General features: G+C 44.8%; 2 protein-coding genes and 1 non-coding gene across 5 annotated transcripts; 1 reads left to right on the top strand and 2 right to left on the bottom strand.

Annotated features, from left to right (window-relative positions):
• Positions 1-303: 303 nt before the first annotated feature.
• Positions 304-7,798, bottom strand: LOC112885274. The gene is made up of 2 exons (XM_025950929.1): positions 7,732-7,798; positions 304-842 (listed from the first exon to the last, which is right to left on the bottom strand). The coding sequence occupies exons 1-2, from the start codon at positions 7,796-7,798 to the stop codon at positions 304-306; spliced, it is 606 nt and encodes a 201-aa protein (XP_025806714.1).
• A 5,936-nt stretch (positions 7,799-13,734) lies between these two features.
• On the top strand, positions 13,735-19,900 carry LOC112885723 (probable NOT transcription complex subunit VIP2). Of its 3 annotated transcripts, XM_025951350.1 has the most exons (17): positions 13,735-13,867; positions 15,468-15,564; positions 15,954-16,059; positions 16,150-16,316; positions 16,402-16,438; positions 16,562-16,762; positions 17,118-17,330; positions 17,411-17,512; positions 17,847-17,932; positions 18,017-18,088; positions 18,275-18,703; positions 18,789-18,841; positions 18,916-18,957; positions 19,068-19,212; positions 19,304-19,388; positions 19,477-19,582; positions 19,669-19,900. In XM_025951350.1, the coding sequence occupies exons 2-15, from the start codon at positions 15,547-15,549 to the stop codon at positions 19,385-19,387; spliced, it is 1,755 nt and encodes a 584-aa protein (XP_025807135.1). In that variant the 5' UTR covers positions 13,735-13,867; positions 15,468-15,546; the 3' UTR covers position 19,388; positions 19,477-19,582; positions 19,669-19,900. The 3 variants fall into 3 exon arrangements, with proteins under 3 accessions (XP_025807135.1, XP_025807134.1, XP_025807133.1); XM_025951349.1 differs by having other exon boundaries at positions 16,402-16,762; positions 19,489-19,582; XM_025951348.1 differs by having other exon boundaries at positions 16,402-16,762.
• LOC112888208 lies at positions 15,982-16,059 on the bottom strand. The gene has a single exon (XR_003227751.1). It is a non-coding gene; the product is annotated as a small nucleolar RNA snoR35 (small nucleolar RNA).
• Positions 19,901-19,917: the final 17 nt, after the last annotated feature.

Below are 19,917 nucleotides of genomic sequence, written 5' to 3'. Positions count from 1 at the left end.
CTTAAGCCACTCCTCAAATCCATGGCATTCCTTCTGCTCATGTTTAGGTGACTTGCAGAACTTGCACAGCCTCTCATTAGAGGTCTTCTTATGTGATATGGCCTTGCTCTTATGGACCTTAAACTTTTTCTTATGCTGCCTGCTGCTGCTAGACTCAGCCTGATGCTTAGAAGTGTTGTTCATGCTCACACGCCCAAAGCGCTCGCTGACCATGTTGACAACATCCTTCATCCTTTCAGCTTTCTGCCTTTCTTCTTCCTCAACACAGTAGCTAATGAGCTTAGCCATGTTCCAAGTCGCCTTCTAAGTGTTGTAGCTTATTTTGAAGAGACTGTACTGTACTGACAGAGAAGTCATGATGAAGTGCACCAGAAAACCATCAGAGATAGCCATATCCAGTGTCTTCATCTTATTTGCCACGTCACACATGCTCATAATACGCTCCCTGATTCCACTTTGCCCATCATACTGTGAAGTCAGCATCTTCATGATCAGGGTGCTAGCATAAGTCTTGGAAGAACTCTTAAAGTTCTCCTCCACCTTGGCAAGGTATGCCTTGGCGCTCAGATCATTACCATTTTGGTCCTTATCAGGAATAGCACCACAGATGGCCGGAGTGATCGTGTTCTTAATGATCATGTTGACCATCTTGTCTGATCTCTCCCACCTCTCAATGGCAGTACGATCACCATTGGGATCAGTGGGCTCTGTTGGCTTGTCTCGACGTAAGGCGAGATCATACTCGCACACAGCAATGGCAACATTAACATCTTTATACCAGCTTGCATAGTTGGTGCCATTTAGGGGTTCAATGGATTTCAGGTAGCCCGTCACAGTGTTCACTGAAAATCATGAGAACAATAACTTCATTAAACTCACAATTAAGATGCGCATAAGAAGTATGAAATTAACCCTACGATGGTCTGATTAAAATCATACATAAATTTCAATTTGCATCACCGATGGGGAAAACAAACGAAATTTATCATTAAAACTCATAATTAAATTAGCGATGGTCAGAATTAATTACAAGTGCTCTAAATAAACTTCCTGATGGTTCCATTTAAATAGAGTGCATCTTAATTGCTTACGGTGGATGAACATAATTTTCAGTGAATAAATGCAACTAAAACAGATTAAAAAAACATTTACATAACTCATGGAAATAAATTAACATAATGCTGGTAATAATAATAAGTGCAACAGAAATAATTAAAACCTTTAAACATAACAGCTTAAACATAAGAAACAATAAATAAAAGGCTTTAAATATTAATCTAGGCTAAAACTCGTAAACAGCACAAAACCATACATCTACACGCGCAGCCCAATCTGCGCATTTGGCCCATTTGGCCCATCCCGCGAAAACCCTAATGCGGGTGAATCTGGACGGTCCATTCCAATCGGACGCTTAGAAACTCATGGCAACTCACATAAAAATATCTCGGTCGGAACAAAACCCTAACACAGCCTCGATTCACTTCATTTCTTTCTCTGGCACAGCCGCCGCTTATGCACGCGGGCGGCGCCGCGCAGGCGGAGAGGCGGGGCTGCGCAGTGCGGCGGGGCGGCGCTGGCGCCCAGTGCGCAGGCGGCGCGCAGTGCTGGCTGGCCCAGCAGCGCGGCGTGCAGGTGGCGCGCGGCACAGGAGCCGAGCCGCGCAGGCTCGCGCGCAGGCGGCGCGGGCCCCAGCAGCGCAGGTGGCGCGCGGGTGCTGGCCGGGCGCGCGCAGGCGGCGCGCGGGCGGGCGTGCGGGCAGGCGGCGCGCGGGTGGCCAGGCCGCAGTGTGCTGGCGCACACGTGGCCGCCCGAGGGTGCTGGCGCTGGCGCAGGCGGAGCGTGGCGCAGGGGCCGCAGCGCTGGCGCAGGCGCGCAAGCGGAGCGTGGCGCAGAGGCCGAGCGGTGCTGCGCACATGTAATTTCTTCTTTAATTTTAAGGTTAAGGTTCATCACGGGATTTAGGGATTTCTCAAATCAATCTAAGATTTGTATTCCCTTTCCTCTCAATGCTTACTTATGCATCTTGTTCATGATTTTGGATCTAATTTTGCGGAAATTAAACATGAACAGAGATCTAATTTGGGAAACAAATTAAGTAGCAGTAAGCCCTAACCTTAATTGCATAGCTAATCATCAATTTGTCTCGGTTTAACCATGAATTAGAATAAATATTAAACATTTGCATCTAATCCGAGACACTTAGCATTAACAGATCAAGATTAAACTTAAACTTGACATAAACCGAATTAGATTAGATCTAATCTCGTGATCAGAAAACTAAATAACCATGATTTAGATCTAATCAAGCATGATTAACACATAAAAGCCTTTCTGCAGGAACTAATTGCGACTAAAACATGAATCAAACTTAACTGTGCAATAGGGTCTAATCTGCACAACACTTTTGCATATTAAACCGACGAAAACAGAGGCATAAACATGGCTCAAAAAAAATTGACCGTGCATGACTAGGTTAAGATGGCTTATGATACCGATTGTTAGAATTGCCAAAACTTAATATTAGTGGCACGTTACCCAGAATCTTAGCATAACCTAGTTCATGACAAATCAATCTAATGCGGAATAAATGGTAATCATTATACCAGCGTTAGCAGTAGCAGCAGCCATTTACGCCTGATCCGTAGAGGAAATAGGCGTTCTTGTCGGTGTAGGAGATGCAGCAGCGAATCGGCGTCCTCCGGGCGCCAACGAAAGTGCTTGGCCTTGCAAACCCCTCCAGTGCCCTTAGTGATCAGACTAGCGGTGGTTAGGGTTTTAGATTGAGATGATTGGTCATTAAGGTGCTAACCACGACCTTATATTTATAGGCACTGTGGGGCTGGGGGCCAGCCTCTGGAAACAGGCCTAATGGGCCTGCTGATCACAGCCCATTAGGGTTTTATCATTAGGTTTCCTTAATCATGTTTAGATGGTTTAAATGTTTCCTTAGCAGTGAAGATCACAATATCTTAACTGAAATTTATTTCCAACAACTACTACATGCCCTGCGCTCGTGTTCGAGACCACTGCAACGGCGTCCTCCTCCTCTACAACGCCTTGCTAGAAAGTTGAGGACTAGAATTGCTAAGAAGATGAAGCTAGCTAGTGGAACAGCAGGGACATGCAGCAGGGGCAGTAGGACTGAACTTGATAGATACTTGGCTGAAGAGTGTGAAGAAGATACAAAAAAGTTTGATATTCTTGCTTGGTGGAAGGGGCAGTCTACTAGATTTCCCATATTGTCCACAATGGCTCGTGATGTGCTCGCCATACCAATTTCCACAGTTGCTAGTGAATCTGCCTTTAGCACATCTGGGAGGATTCTAGATGATTTTAGGACTTCACTAACTCCATTTATGGTTGAAGCTCTTGTTTGCACTCAAGATTGGCTTAGAAGAGCAACTCCTATCAATATTGAAGAAAATACAGAAGAGTTGGCCAAACTAGAAGAAGGTAGCTCTATTTTACCATTTGTTTCTATTTTCAATTTTCAACAATTATTTAATGTATCCTTTGTTTGTTGTTTTCTATTTGTAGAAATTATTCAAGAATTGAAGGATAAGGCTACTGTTGATGCACATGCTGCGCCGTCACAAATCCAAGACAGCACAAAAAAGATGGTTACATCCACCAACATCAGCACAGCCAAGCAAAAGCTTAAGCTCCAAGAACAAGAGCTTATCTAAAGATAAATGACCATGTGAGTTAAATAAATGTATATCATTTCTTCGATTCATATACTCATCATCAATTCTATTTTTTCTTACTCGTTTCAGTTTGCAAATAATATTTCAGCTTGTGATTGTGAAGAACTGAACTACTGAAGTGATCAAGTGAAGTCTGAAGGTGCTGCCGTGCAGCCCGTGCTGGTGCTTGCTGTTGCCTGTTGGTCTAATGGACTAATGGTCTTGGTGCTGACTGCTGAGAGCTACTGAGTTGGAGACTTGAATTCTATGTAATGCTTGATTGCTTGCTACTGAGTTGGTCATTTGAATTTGAGACAACAAAAATATCTATGTGTTTGTGTTGTACTGTAATGCTTGCTGGTACTATAATGCTACCGTTGCTTATTTGAATTGATGTAATGCTGCTACTATAATGCTACTGTTGCTTGTTTGAATTGATATTTGGATTGGTGCTAAAATTAGAGGAGGAGCTGTCAAAATTTTCTATTGAATGAGCTATTTTTATGCATCTTGAAACTTCGGTTCCTTCGGTAAGTACCGGAACAGAACCGAACTACCCGGAACCGAAGTTGGTCGGTTTCTGCCTCTAAAAATAACCGATGGGTACCAATTATATAGGAACCGAAGTTCTGTAGGAACCGAGGTTTGGTTCCTCCTGAATGCCCAGCCCTACTGCTAAACCCTGCGGCACATTGGTTGGCACCCTTGCCGGAATCCCCGCCTCCCTGCGCGGGTATGGAGCATTTCAACCAAGAGATATGTACCTCGTCTTTGATCCTGCCGAGTCATCGCACTGTAAGTATTCTTGATCCCTCGTGCTCGTGTACAAAGCACTGCACCAAAACAGCTCAATTTCGTCGGCCGTATTTATTTTCGTCAGTCTCAGGCAAGCCGACGAAAATAATTAAATTATTTCGCCGGCCTACCCAAGCCGACGAAATTAAACTTATTTTCGTCGGCCTGGTCACGGCCGACGAAACAAAGGTAATATTTTCATCGGCTTAACCTAGGCTGACGAAAATAAACGTAATTTCGTCGGCCTTATTTGAGTCGATGAAAATACAGTTGCCCTAAGTAGCTAACTGGCTGCACGCACATTCTTTTTGTCCCCCGCGCCGCTCCCACCCCTGCGCGGCGCTGCCCCGCCCTCGAGCCGCCGGCCCGCCGCCCCCGCACGTATTCCGACCGCTGTTTTCTTTGTACACGCCGCCAACCCCATGTGCAGCCTCCGGCGCCGCCACCCACACGCCCGAGCCGTCACCGCCGCGCTCCTCTCGGCCCTCCCCTACTCGAGCTCAGGTATTAACCTGTTGATTGTAGTTGTCTTTTGGTTAATCCTATTAGAAATATGGTTGGTCTTATTGTACCTATATTTATGATTCTGTTCGTAGAAAATTTATGATTGTTATAAGATTTCTGATTCATTTCTTAGAAAATATATAGCATTAATGATATCTAAAAAGATTTGTGTTACATACGCTTGATAATTTTTGTTTGCTTAGTATAGTTAAGGAAATAACATTTCTCACTTTCGTTAACGAAGTAGCTAGTTTGAGAAAATAGTATTAATGTAGCAGCGGACATAATATTACCCCTTATTGATTCGTGCTTTTGGATTTGGTTGACATATATATGTCATTTAGACTATGGATTTCTTGATTGCACTTATGGGATGTATTTTATGATTGTGTGATGATGTATTTCATGATTGTGCTTATGGATGGCTATTTTATGTCAATTAACTGCTATTTGTAATTCTGAAAAAATACTATGCAGCAGCTGTTTTTTTAGGAGGCGCCCAGTATTTTCGTCGTCCCCCTGGCCGACGAAAATACTGGTCCAGTATTTTCGTCGGCTAGGGAAGCCGACGAAACTAACTACTATTATTTTCGTCGGTTGTGCTGGCCGACGAAAATATGGTGTGTATTTTTGTCGGCTGCATTAGCCGACGAAAAGAGATGTATTTTTGCGGTCGGCCGACGAAAATAGACCGACGGAATAAAATCGGTCGGCCGACGAAAATAGACCGACGGAATAAAATAGAACGTATTTCGTCAGCAGCATCAATTTTATTCCGTCGGTCTATTTTTATCGGCCGACCGATGAATATATATATTTTCGACGGTTTTCTGGCTATTTTTGACGGTTTCTGGCCGACGAAATTAAGCTAATTTCTCGTAGTGTCCATATATTAGTTGGCAGCGCTCGGTGGCATTTGTTGGTTGGTGCGGGTAGTGGAGAGCGCGGTGGTCCTAGTTTGAAGCTGGTGAATGCGCAGGAGGATCAGGCAGGCTAAGCAGGTGTTGGGCCATCATGACGTTCTGAGGCTGGAATGGAGGCCGGGGGCTTTTCCAGTTTCAAGAGCAAGTAACGCGAATAAGGACGACAGTTCTGACTTGCACCATGTGGAACATCTAGAAATGTAGAAATGCAAAAGTTTTCAGACACGAGGACGAAGCAAATATTCATATTTCAAGATGATGCCGAGATGATCTTCAGCTTTGGTCCAACAGATGTAGTGACTCCGAGTAAAGCAAAGTTGTTAGAATGGAGGGTTTTTTATTTCAGTCTTTGTTAGTTTCAATGCTTTGATCATTTTTCTCTGGTTGTTTAATCACAACCATTTGTAATCTTCTTTGTACGTATGTGTCTGCTTTTGGCAAATAAAATTCGGGGGGGGGGGGGGGGGGGGGGGCGCACAACTTGCCGTGCTTTAGAGCTACATTTCTAGCAGACCAGTTAAGCGAAATCTGAACTGTTGGCCGGTCGTACATTACATTTTTGAGACAAGGGGTATGTCAGATGCTCAATACAGGATGTTGCAGCATTCATCACGTTTTCTGAATGTTCAGTCTCCATTCAGTTATCTAATTGCCATTCAGTTCTGAAGAAGTTGTCATTCAGTGTGTCAGCTGCCAAGCCATGTCCTCCGTAGCAAGTCAAAGCAGCAGTAGGGTGGAGGGAGTGTCGCCGGCAGAGGCGGCGACGGCAGATGAGGGAGACAGAGCAGGAGGGAGCGGTGCCCGATTCCTATCATCGAGGAGAACGAGATCCACATCTAGGGAGCCGAATCACTGAAAATCTTCGCCTTCGCCTGGAGGCTGGAGCCGAGCGAGAACCGAGAGGGCCGTGTGCTCTCGGATCGCTGGGATGCTCACGCGGCGTTCATCGTGGGCAGATCCTCACGGAGTGCGGTTTGGGAACCAGCCCCACCTAATTTCTTTTCCGACATGTCAGGCGCGTCGCCCACGGCCTTGCCGCGTTCGCACCGCGCGCACCGGTGGGGCCGTGGGGGCGCCCGTGCCGAGGCTTGCGCGCAGGCATTGGCAGAGAGGCCACGCCGGGGGTCTGAGCCGAGCACCAACGGATGGCCGCCCCGCGCCCAGCGGCCCAGCTCCGGTAGTCCGGTGCCAACGCCGACGCCAACGCGCGCGTGCACCTGCCGGCTGCCGGACGGCAAAAAAACGCCGCGGTAAGGCGCGAGGCAAAGCCATGTGACCGTGGAAGGCAGCGAGCGAGTCATGCGTCATGTAAGAGCAGATAGCAGATCGTCACCATCGATCACCGCACAACGGCAACTAACTAACGCGGAAATCGAACTCTGACTCGTCATCCATCTCTTCAGACCACCACGTCAGAATGGCGATTGGTCTCGCCGTCTCGGCCGGCCGGTCACAATCTCCAAGTCGTTGCCAACTTCTTCTTCCTCTCCAGCGGCTTTCCAGAAGATTGACTTGGCATCACAGCTCAGACGTCTCCTTGCTCCCACCCGCGATCGAGATCAGCTCATCTGATGACCGGCTGCTCCGTGTATAAGTGCGAGCCATCAGGCACGCGATACGATGTCACTGTAATTTCTTTTCTAATTCGTTTTTCTTGAAATGTCAACATTTTAAATATTCTACTTCAACATTTAAAGTATACTAGTTCAACGTTGTTGCATGAAATGGTGAATTTCTTTATTTGAAATGTTGAATTAGATTTGAAAAATGTTGAGCATAGTATTTTTGTACAAAAAAGTGTTGAATATACTAGCTAAACATACTCCTGAAGTCGCCGAAGCCCGAAGCTCCCATCCCCTTCTCCAGCGCCCCTGTGTTGCCGCTGACCATTGGTGAATGTGAATCCCGGCCGGAGCAGCCCAGCCTTTCCTCTGCAACGCGCGTTTGGACAGCGGCATCCGCGCGTAGTGGTGGTTGGATGCCACTGGCGGTGGCAGGCGCTCGAGGTTCATGGACGGATGCTTCGCGGGGAGGAAGAACAGCCGGGACGGAGCCCACCATTTCCTTTGCTACGCGCGTTCTAGACGAGGCCGCCAGGACCGCGACCTGCGCGCGGGGCCAGAGTCTGTCCATGAGTGCGAGCTGCTGCGAGATCCTACGCGGCGCTCCACGCCTCCACCTCGTCCATGAACAACACCCTGCGCAGGTTAGCCTCTCTCTCGGCGGCCATCTTGGACATGATCTCCGGGCCGACGGCAAGCACGAAGTAGTCGCCGGATCCGAGGCGATGGCGCGCCAATAGCGTCTTCCCGGTGCAAGGCGACCCGTAGAGCAGGATCCTTGGGCGGACCGGCGGATTGACTCCGAGCGTCTGGAGCAGCTTGGGGTGGTCGACGAGCTCGCGGACTTGAGCCAGATGCTTGCGGACGCCGCCCACGTCGTTGTCGCCATGGCCGCCGAACTCGTCGCTGTTCGCAAATGTCACATGATGGCGCGTTCTGTGCGACGAGGAATAAGTCAGCGGGTTCCGCATCGTCGTCGCCGAGGTTGCTCCCGCACAGCTCCTTGGTATATACTAGCTAGTATCAAGTAAAACATGGGCAGGGAAGGGCAAATCGCCGGTCTCCCCTATGATCATGAACATAATTTTTGCTAGCGCGATGCCCGGCCAAAAGAAAAGGGCATGTCTCACAGCAGTAACTATCAGTCCACATTTTCTAGCAAAAAAAAAAATCCAATGATTCGTATTACGTGTGCATAAATCAGTTATACTCCCTCTCTTCTGTTGGCTTATTGGGTCTGACAGTGTTGCTATCGGACCCTTTCTGCAATTGATTGCACAGGCTCGCTCCAGCAGGACCCACATGATGCCCCGTTCCGTTTATCTGGTTTGTTTTGCTATTGACTCGGGTCCAGTTCCACCCCCCCCCCCCCCTCCCTCCTCGTACGGTACTGCACGTGTGGCATTATTATACTGACGAGGAGACAACCAGGTTCTATCCATTGACCATTCAACTGCAGAGAGATACATCTGAATGGATAATAAACTAAACAAGCTTCGTCTGGGACTCGTGCTCCTTTGGGAGAGATTTAGTTAGGGATAAGTTAACCGAGAGGAACAGCCTTGTTACGAGACTTGCACGCATTAATTTACACATGAGGGTATGGATTTATTTGTGTGGAATCTACAGGCATTCACAGTTTATTGCACCTAGTCAATAACGGTACGAAAAGCTATGCAAGAAATTCAGAGCACGAAGATTCCTTTCAAATTAAAAATCGTTGGCATTATCTTAAGAGGGGTGTTCTCATTACAAAAGGAGAACCAGTATCCCATAATACTCAAGGTTTTCCAAATAATTTGTTTTTCAACATTAATTAATGACTTCTTGAGATTGGGAAATGGATCATGAGGATGACAAGTAGGTCCAAGCTCCAAGGGCCTATGGTCAAAACTGTTGTATGCTCACCGGGTGCTCCAACCTTTAGGTGTTATCTTGATACCAAATATGATAATATCTAAACCGGTGCATGAAAAATTATAACAACAATATGAATTAATAGAGGGTGCAATCATCTACGTGCATGCAAAATTTAAGCTTGAACAAAAAAAATTGTGCAATGAGAAACAATAAAAGAAGAAAAATCAGCTCCTAAATAGTTGCAGGTGGAACTATTCATGTCTGATCCACAGCCCGCAACTATTCAAGTGATTATCTTTTTTGTTACTCCTTACACACATTGTTTGTTTAAGTTCAAATTTTGCATGCATGTAGATAATTGCATCCTCTATCAATTCATATTATTGTTATAATTTTTCATTCACCGATTTAGATGCTACCATCTTTGGTAACACGGTAATATCTAGGGGTGACTAGATATTCACTTGAGTGATTTTTGTCTGGCTTTCTATCAATTTTGGCACCAATCTAATCATGGCACGTAGCAGTGCTGGGATAGGAAAAAAAATGAGTGACAACCGAACTAAATTCAGTCGATTTTAATCGATTTTAATTGAAAAGAGAGCAGCATTAACAGAAAAATGGACTTGCTTCCCGGCGTGCGCGGGGTTAGCAGCGGTACAGAGGCTCAGGACGCGATGTGTGGTTGCGCTTGGCGGATAACAGGTAGCAGCAGAGCAACAATGGTCGGTGTTGCTTGGCTGAGCACACGCCAGTGGTTGGTGCACGGCTGGGCGGGAGCGGGACACGGACGAATAACTTGTACGGGAATCGCTCGAGTCGACGATTGTGACGGAACCGCCAAATTAAAACTCTAATTATGCGTAATGGCCGTCATTTGAACACATCGGGCGCATTAGCTTAACGGCTTAATTTGACGATCCTTTCTCAACCCACAGCCCGATCGAAACAACACTGGTAGTCCCACGCGAAGGTGGGCGCAGATGGTACAACATGACATAACTTGAAAATACACAAGAGTGACAAAACGATAACAACAAAGAGTTTTACAAACCGAGTTCGAAATACAAATATTATACAAGAGTATCTGCCTTTTATACAAAGTTGGATAACATGGAGTCTACCCACTACCACATCCAAGAACGGATAGGAATTTCACACTCAGCCCACGAGTGTGCAATCCCATGCACATCTAAAGTTACGCGCCTGGATCCTCGATATTCCACCCCTCCGCGTCCAGCCGAACGAACTTGGCGCAACACGGACAGAAGTCTACGTGTGCGGGTCCTGAAAACATTTCTCCAACAAAAACCCTGAGTATACTAATACTCAGCAAGGCTTACCCGACCAGTGGGTATAACTTAGCCCACATATCTAGACATGCAAAGCATTTGGCTGGTGGTTATTTTGCAGAAAAAGCGACTAAAGTAATCCCTTACTTTCATTATTTTAGCTCCAGATTCTATTTAACTTAACTATAATCTAATCATTGGCATGACCTATCTATAGCACACATGTGAAGCATTAACCTTAATTTCAAAGTATGGATCCTCATCTATATTTCTTATCATCCCCAACATAATACTACGCTGCGACGCAGTGACCAAGGTGCTCATATCCGAGAGCGACTGACGGCGAATCGATTCGATTTAACCTTGCAAGGTGGACCTAACCAACACGGCACGCGTATGCCCCGTCGGACCACACGCACCAACCTTTCCCCTCCCCGCCTCGAACTACAGAACCGCCCCACCTGCATATAGTCAGCCGAGCCCTACGAGAGACCACCAAAAGTAAACTCATGCATCCCAATTCTCCGCGGCCACTCGACTCGCCCTAAGGGGTGGGTAGAAGTTCTGTACTTCTGAAGCAAGGCAGTACTCGGCTTACCGGTTTCGACTACCTCCTACTCCCGGCGTGCGGTTAGTACAATTCAAACATGATCAGCAGGGCCAACAACGGCTCGGTCCTTAACCGACACAGGCGGAACTACACCTCTCCCGCCCGGTCTCAGATTTTATTCTTTCTTTCATTTCAAGACTTTCATCAATAAATTAGTAACTCATATCTGGAAACATAAAGCTATCCTATATCTCGCGAGTAACCAAAAATTACTCGACTTCTACCGAGTTCTATTAAGCATAGCATTTCTATCGTCCTATACATACTAGTACAACTCAAGGACACCTAGGGTTCATGCAACTAAAGTTTCAAACAACTCCTAAACGTAATGCATAAGCAATAACTACATATATAGGTGTCGTAATTTAAAAATTAATAGGATGTGCACCGGGGCTTGCCTTCGGGCTGCTGCTCAGAGCTAGGGGCAGACGGGCCCTGGGCCGGATCCTTGCGAACCCCCTGTTGGTTGCTCTTTCGCCTCCGCGATCACTTCATATACGACTCCTTCGGCGGCGGCGTCTACACGTATGCACATGACATGAGAATGTATGCAAATGCGATATGCAACAAAAATCTTGGAAATGCCCAAGTAGAAACACTACAAATTTACGCCAAATTTACCCAATTCTACATCCAACAGTTCTAATAAAAACCGGAATATCCGGATTCATATCCGGAGTATTCGGACTCCGAAGTCCGGAGTTTCCGGGCCTATACCCGGAGTTTCCCCCGGAGTATCCCAAACTCGGAGTATCTGGGCTTTTACCCGGAGTTTCCCCCGGAGTATCCCAAACCCGGATTATCTGGGCTTATTCCCAGAGTTTCTCGGCTTGACAGCATTTTCGCCCCAAAAACTGAAATCTTAATTTTTGGCAAAACCACTCCACCAAATTTGAAACCCTCTTGAATCCTAGTTGAAGGATGCATATAGAGATGATTGACCAAAGGAAATCACCTAGAACATCCTAAAACAACCAAATCGGCGAGCCCTAGCTTCTAGTACCTTGAGCTAGTTCCTCTCGCAAGAAAACTCGAAAACGATGTCGCCCCAAGGTGTAATACTTATAGAAAATGATCCCCCACGCCGAGTGAAGCTCCCTTGTCCTTGGAATCAAGTTGAAATGAAAGATTTCGGAATCTAGAGCTTAGGGAGAGGGAGAGCTCGTGAGGGAGGTGAGGGAGAGAGAGGTAATGGGAGAGAGTGAGAGTGAGGGAGAGAGATAGTGATATTTTCTATTTAAAATATTATGGGGCCCAGTTGACCAATTCATGGAAATAGAAACTCCACACCCGGAGTATCCGGGCCAATGGCCGGAGTATCCGGGTGTTACAACGATGATCTTGCGTGTGGCAGCTTCTTTTTTTAACCGGATTGATATTTCATTCATAATTTTTGATGATCATATCCCAAAACTTACAAAGACACCCTTAAAATAAAGAGCAAATACACTCTAGTCCTTATAAGCTTCTGGTCTTCCTCGCCACTAGCGGTCGGAGAACGCATCTTGAAGTCGACTTCCTCTCCGGCAAAGGAACAAAGTTTTTAATCGCTGTCTTGAGCAGCACATCGAGACCGAAGTGCGTTGTTGACGTTGAACGAACCGGCTGAAGAAGCTGGGCGTGAGCCAGTGCATTGCCAGGCATTGAGAATTCTAACGCCTGAAGGACTAGGAACTCCAAATCGACGGACAACGAAGAATCCCGAAGGGGAATTGAACCACCAAAACTAGTGGGATCAGAGAACCAACCCGGTTTCTTTTCGTATTAGTAAACAAACCTCCCAAAATCGACGCCGAAAACACAAGCTTCGTCGGCGAAGACACAGGAGGAACAAAAACACCCATGCCTGGCACCACGGCCGGCCACCGCCGCTACAAGCCTGCTGGGAAAGCACCCAAGCCAGGCAGCCCGGGCAGCCACACCGGGCACACCGGCCACAAGCCCTGCCGAAGGGGCTCCAAGTGTCTCGGTCCGGTTATGGTCTGACAGGTGACAGGACGACGACCTCGAGGCTGCGACGGATGGGCCGGTTTAAATGCAATTGTGCAAAGAATCGATTGATGGGCTGGCTGAAACAAATGCAGCCCACATACAAAAGGCAATCGAGGATTGGCCGTGCTGCGTTCAATGGAAAACAGAAACAATAACAAAATACAGCCCAGAACGTACAACTGACGGACAAAACAAAATCTGTTGATGATGAGATAAAAAAACACTCGAGTGTTATTTAGGAATTCCGAATACGTAATCCGCCTGTAACACCAGGTACGTTCTCGCTCTAGGTCCTAGACTCGTATAGCTCCCGAGCTCGGATTTATTTTGTGGGCTTGGATAACAATATAAAGGCCGGCACAAATCATGGGCTCATGGGCTCATGGCCTAATGGAGAGAGGGGAATGGGCCAGGGGAGAAAGAGTTGCGGGCTGCACTGGCTCTGGGCCCTATGTGTGCTGAAGTGGCATGCGCCCCATCAGGTCCGAGCCCCGGCCGCTGAACTCCCCCCTCTTCCACTCCCAATCCCACCGCTTTCCCATTTCCGTTTCCCGTCGACGACGCCGTCGTCTCCCTCTCGCTGGTCTCCGCCTCAACGCCGAGGGATCTGCACCCGCGGGCAGCACGGCTGCGCTCCACCTCGGTCAGTTCATCAGCTCTCACCAGACCCTTCTTCCTGCTTCCCTCGGCGCAGCCGCGGATCGTAGACTGTCTCCTAGGGCAATGGGCAGCCGCCTTGCCCACGCGCGGGCTAGTCGGTTGATCTGCGTCGTTCGGACGCGCGTCTGTGGCGGGGCCTCCCGCGCGTGGGCTGGGTTATTTGGCGGTCGTTTTTCACATTTCGAGTGGCGATTGTTTCGGGGATGGGGTCTGAACTCGTGCTTCGAACGATTTGCCTAGCTCAGCCTCAGATCGAGGCTTAAGGTGCGATGGGGAGCACCAGAGCAGCCTTAGTTGCTGAATCCTGTAATTCAGCGTTGGAGCCTGTATACGTTTGTCACAGGTCACAGAAGCTACAGTTTGCAGGGGAGTACAAATCTGGGAAGATCATGTAGACCCTGCAGTTTTATTTATTGGTGAGTTAGATTCTGAGTTAGAGACACGACGGGTTACAAAGATCAAATAGGGTAATTGTGTAAATTTGACCTTCTATAGGGAAACCACAACCATATGGGCAACAAAACCATCCGAACAATGTATTTGTTATTTGCCTGCACAAACTTGATGCCTGTGGAGATGAAAGAAATTATAGGCTAACCATGAATATAAATAAAGCATTGACTTATATCAAATAGACTGATCCTGGACATCTATATTCCTATGTAGCCTACCGGTTTTGAAAGTTTCTTTGTCCTGCATACTCGTGCTTATCCTAACATGTTATTAGTTTAGTACCACATTAGTAATTCGCGTGTGTAGACTTGTATGGAGACCCAAAAACATGAGGGTCCTCAGAGCCAGTTGGGTGTTCCAAAAATAATAGGGTTTGCGCACTATAGTTTTTTGGTATATAGTCCTAAACTTCAGCGAGCAGCCGAGCAGTGAGTTCAAGCCCCTTTTTGCTTTTCATGTGTTCGTTTGCCTTTCTTTCGCTTAGTATTTTCTTTGACTAAATTGTTTCTTTAAGTTCGTAGAACCTTAGGTTTGTCTTCAAGAAATCAGCTAGTCTTCAGGATGTAGTAAACCAGGAGATAATCAGATCTAAGATTTGTATCATTTTTTGCTTGAAAATTATAAGCTTCAGAGTTCTAGTTGCATTTTTCAAAATGTCGATTTGAACCTAAAGGTCGTACATGCTTCATTATCCTAGATTGGACTGAATACTTTTGGTTCTATCTTCATATTTTAGTAGTGTGTTTTAGTTTCTTCAATCTTTCTATGCAATATTTTGTTCTGCATGAGTATCTTTCACGATATAACATATTTTGGATATCTATATGCAACTAATAGTATCAAACTTCAGTAGGTGCCTGGCACCTTGCTTCAAGCAATAACCTAGTATTAGACTGAAGTTCCAAGTAGAACCTGCATCTCTTATTATCATGCAATGATTCAAATTAGAAATCAGCTTTTGGTCCTACTTTGGCTTGTTATAAGTAATCTGGCCATGTTTACTGATAAACCACACTAAAATGTACTTGTTTAGCTTTCCTTTTTCTTTATTTGGAGTAAAGTGCATTTTGTTGAAAGAATATGTCTGTATAAATAAACTTGCACATGTATTATCTCTTCTTGATCTTCAGATTGGACAAACAATATAATGCCATTAGCTGGATAATATTTGAGGTGCTCCAGGCTTGTTCATTTTTGGGAATCATCAAAATGTCAGGACCACTGAACGTACGTCCCCACCCTTACTAAATATATTGTGGTTATGTATTTCCTTATTTTCTTTAATCAGTGAACCATTGTAGTCCAGTTTCTTAGATCACTTGGATGTTATCAGTTATCAGTGGCTCCTATAGCTTGTCCCTTTCTAGATATGGTATTTTTTTTTTGTTGATCTCTGTTGAGTTCTCCTTCTCATAACTAAGATATAAAAATATTGCTAAGTAGGAAGCAGACATGCCTTGTTTTCTCTTGTTTCTTAGATACTTGATGCTTTATTGATTAGTGTAACTGTGTTGTTCTAGCTATTCTACTTTTTGTATCCTCGTGACTACAAATGCATCTTAAAATCTCCCAGTTATATACTCTGATGGGTGAACACATTTTCATCACTTTTGCAGTCAAACATTAGTGGGGCCACCTCAAACCTTCGAGATTCAACAGGAAGGTCATTTGCATCATCTTTTTCCGGTCAATCTGGATCACTTCCGGGTTTCCATCACTCAGGTTGTTGAAGATTACAGTATTTTGTTAGTCCATTGATGCATGTTGCATTGTCCTGCTTTTATTGTTAACTTGTTTGAATTTGCTTGCAAGGTTCACACAACATTCATGGAAATCTCAATCTCACAAATATCTCTGGATCGTTAGCACCAAGAAATAATTCAATGGCAGGTATCCCGTCACCAGGGGTTCAACAACCTGGTGGTAGTATTTCCAGTGGTCGTTTCCCCTCAAATAATCTCCAAGCTTCCATATCTCAGGTTTTTTCCCAGCATCTACAGCATGCTCCTGTTCAAAGTGGGATATTTCTCGCTCCAGTTCTCATATTGTTTGTCCCCTTTGTAGATTCCTCATGGTCATTCTGGAATCAGCAACAGAGGAGGTATGAATGTTGGGGGAAATCCTGGATTTAGTAGTAGCATGAATGCTATTGGTGGTTCAATACAAGGTTTATCCTCAAACTTGGCTAATGTGGGTAACCGCAATTCTGCTCCTGGGTTGGCAGCTTCTCCAGTTTTGGGGAATTTAGGCCCACGAATGACAAATTCTGGGAATATTGTGGGTGGGAGCAATATTGGGAGAAGTATAAGCTCTGCTGGGCTGTCTATGCCTGGTATAGCGTCTCGCATGAATTTAAGTGGCAACTCTGGAAGTGGGGCTATCAATATTCAAGGATCCAACCGAATGAGTAGTATGCTTCAACAAGGTATATGGTTGACATTGCGGAATATGGCCGCTTGGTCCTATGCTTGTTTGATGAATCTGTGCTTGTATATTCTCGTTGTATCTTTCATCCTGGATGGATAGTGAAATGATCTAGTACTAATGATAATTTTTTGCTTTTTAAGTTTCAAAGAGCAAGCTTTTAACTTGGCCCACTTTGACTCAAAACTGACAAAGGGAACTGAAGTGGTAACCCAGGTCATTATATGAAAACAGTATTACAATGTGTTGAATTTATGTGTCTAATGTACATAGAACTGGTTTTATGAATAGTTTTAAACTTGTTGCAAATAATGTAATAACTCATGTTTCACTTGGTTTATTTGTTCATTTGCCAGCATCTCCTCAGTTCATGAACTTGCTTGGAAGTTCTTACCCGACACCTGGAGGGTCATTGTCTCAGAATCAAGTACAGGCAGGAAACAGTTCTTTAGGATCTTCTGGGATGCTGCATGATGGAGGCTCCGGTGACAATGCCCCATTTGATATAAATGACTTCCCTCAGCTAACTGGACGGCCTAATTCTGCTGGAGGTGGTCAAGGGCAATATGGTAACACCGTAACACTGCAATGCTAACAAATCTTCAGATGATGTTAGATTATAATAACTTCTGACTTCTGTAATTTGAAGGGTCACTGCGAAAGCATGGAGTAAGTGTGAATGCCATCGTGCAACAAAATCAGGAATTCAGCATTCAGAACGAAGATTTTCCAGCTTTACCAGGATATAAAGGTGTGGTTCACAAAGGACCATTGCTGATCTCATTATGCACTGTAGATAACTGTTACCAGTCCCAACTTTTTTTAGCTTTGTGCACTTGCATTTCATCTGTTATTTTTTATATTTTCGATTTGGACAGTTACATTCACAACATATGCAATCACTCAGCACTATATGATAATCTGTGATTCATTATTCATTCATTTTCTGTTATCCTCTTCTCAACTTTCCACCAATCATATGCTAGTGTTGATTTGTTTTTGTTCTATACTGATTATTTTTTTTTTTGTCATACTTTCTTGTTTGGAGTATTATCTAATAATTATATGTTTCTTTGGAATATAAGGTAGTTCCTCAGATTATGCTATTGATATGCATCACAAGGACCACCTTCATGAGAATGTAAATATTATGCAAGCACAACATTATCCTGTGAGTTTTTTTTTTTGTTTTACCATTTGATTTCCTGAACACATATCTGTTTATTCATATATTTTGACACACATGGTTCTATAGATGGCTAGATCATCTGGCTTTAACTTGGGAAGTAGCTACCCGCCCCGTCAACATCAGCAGAGTGCTAATTCAGTAAGCAATACTACTCTGTTTTCTTTTACATCGTCTCAAGATCGAATGCACTTTTATGAAACAACTCAATTTGTTATTTTTCTAGTCAACTGGAATTGCAGGGGAGATCCCTACAAACATTTTAACTTTTGGTGCCTGCTAAGCTTTCCGAATGTGGATTATTAACCATAATGATCCTTTTACTAGGTTCAAAACGCTGGGCTGGAAAATATTGGATTAAGGCCTGCAAATTCTCCAAGTCCGTCATCAAATTCGGGAGTTTATGAACAGTTTATGCAGCAGTACCATCAACCGCAGACTCAAAATTCACTTAGGTTGCAGGCAACTTCAGGCCCACAATCATTCAAGGATCAGAGCCAAAAATCTGTTCAGGGAACACAAGCTGCACCAGATCCATATAGTTTACTTGGATTGTTGAGTTTAATAAGATTGAAAGAGCCTGGACCAACAGCTCTTGCTTTAGGGATTGATTTGACATCGTTAGGATTGAATTTGAACTCCCAAGATAATCTTTACAAGACTTTTGGCTCTCCATGGTCAAATGAGCCAGCTAAAGGAGAACCTGATTATCAGATCCCGTCTTGTTTCTCTGCTGAGCCACCACCACCGCTACAAGTAAGCTTCTTGACATTTTTATTACTGTTAGCCTCCTGCTTCCTGACATTGCATCTTTACATGTTTTTTTTTTCATCGTGTGCAGCCATTACATTTTCAGAAGTTTCACCCCTTGACATTGTTCTACATCTTCTACAGGTACTTTTTGAGTTAATTTAACTGATCATTTAGTGTAACAGGCTGTGCATCATTTGGCTTTGTTCTTTGTGCAGCATGCCTAAGGATGTCGCCCAGTTGTATGCTGCTAATGAACTGTAAGCATTGAAACTGCACAGTTTTTTTTTATCACTCTTTGTATTCTTGATACATAACTTGCACCCTTCCATGTTGTGTGAGCAAATTGCTGTCCCATTGTTTTCATCAGATACAATAAAGGGTGGTTTTACCACAAAGACTACCGTGTCTGGCTCACAAGAGCTCCTAATGCCGCGCCTCTTGTGAAAACTCCACTACATGAACGAGGGTCCTACATTTGTTTTGATCCAAACATCTGGGATACTGTCCATAAGGTTTTGCTATCTGAATCAAACCTGCCATTCTTTTGTAGCCTCATATCTATATTAGCAGAGGAAATGTATCTGAGTGTTCTTTTGCTTGCAGGACAACTTCGTTCTCCATTATGAAGCAGTGGAGAAGAGACCTGTTCTTCCTTCTTCTGCCCAAAATCTTAGACGAGAACTATAAGGTGGCATTCTTCTATTATGTATCAAAAGAAAGTATAATTATCTGATATGTCTGACTTGCATCCCTGACGCACTGATTTGCACTTGCAGCTGTTGCCCTAGGTTCTCCTGAATTTGAAGTTAGCTTGTTTTGGTCAGTCTTCAGTAGCTGTTGTCAACTTGTCATAGATGGGATGAGTTCATAGAAAATCATTCTGTAAGCACTTCTGGCCCCAGGAAACTGATAGGTTTATCCAGATTAAATCGATGGCACAAATAAATTTGCTCATCCTCTCTGAACAGGACATGCATGCTGTTCTGGAAAATGGAGCTCCTTTGTTGGCCGGCAGCCCTGCCAGGTGGCAGCTGTAGACATGTAGCTGAGATTAATGTGCTTCATAATTCGTTGGCTTTAATCAGTAGGGCGATTGTAACTATGTTTTGAGTTTCCCCACTTTTTTTTTGTGATGCAGTCCCCGTGACGACTGTAAATGTTTTGGCTTGAGTCACATAAAAAAAAATCAGACTTTGGATTTGACATGTGCGTTTCGT

The sequence above is a fragment of the Panicum hallii genome, chromosome 3 (assembly GCF_002211085.1).
Source record: "Panicum hallii strain FIL2 chromosome 3, PHallii_v3.1, whole genome shotgun sequence".
Classification (NCBI taxonomy): Eukaryota; Viridiplantae; Streptophyta; class Magnoliopsida; order Poales; family Poaceae; genus Panicum; species Panicum hallii.
This window is presented reverse-complemented; position numbering and strand designations above follow the sequence as displayed.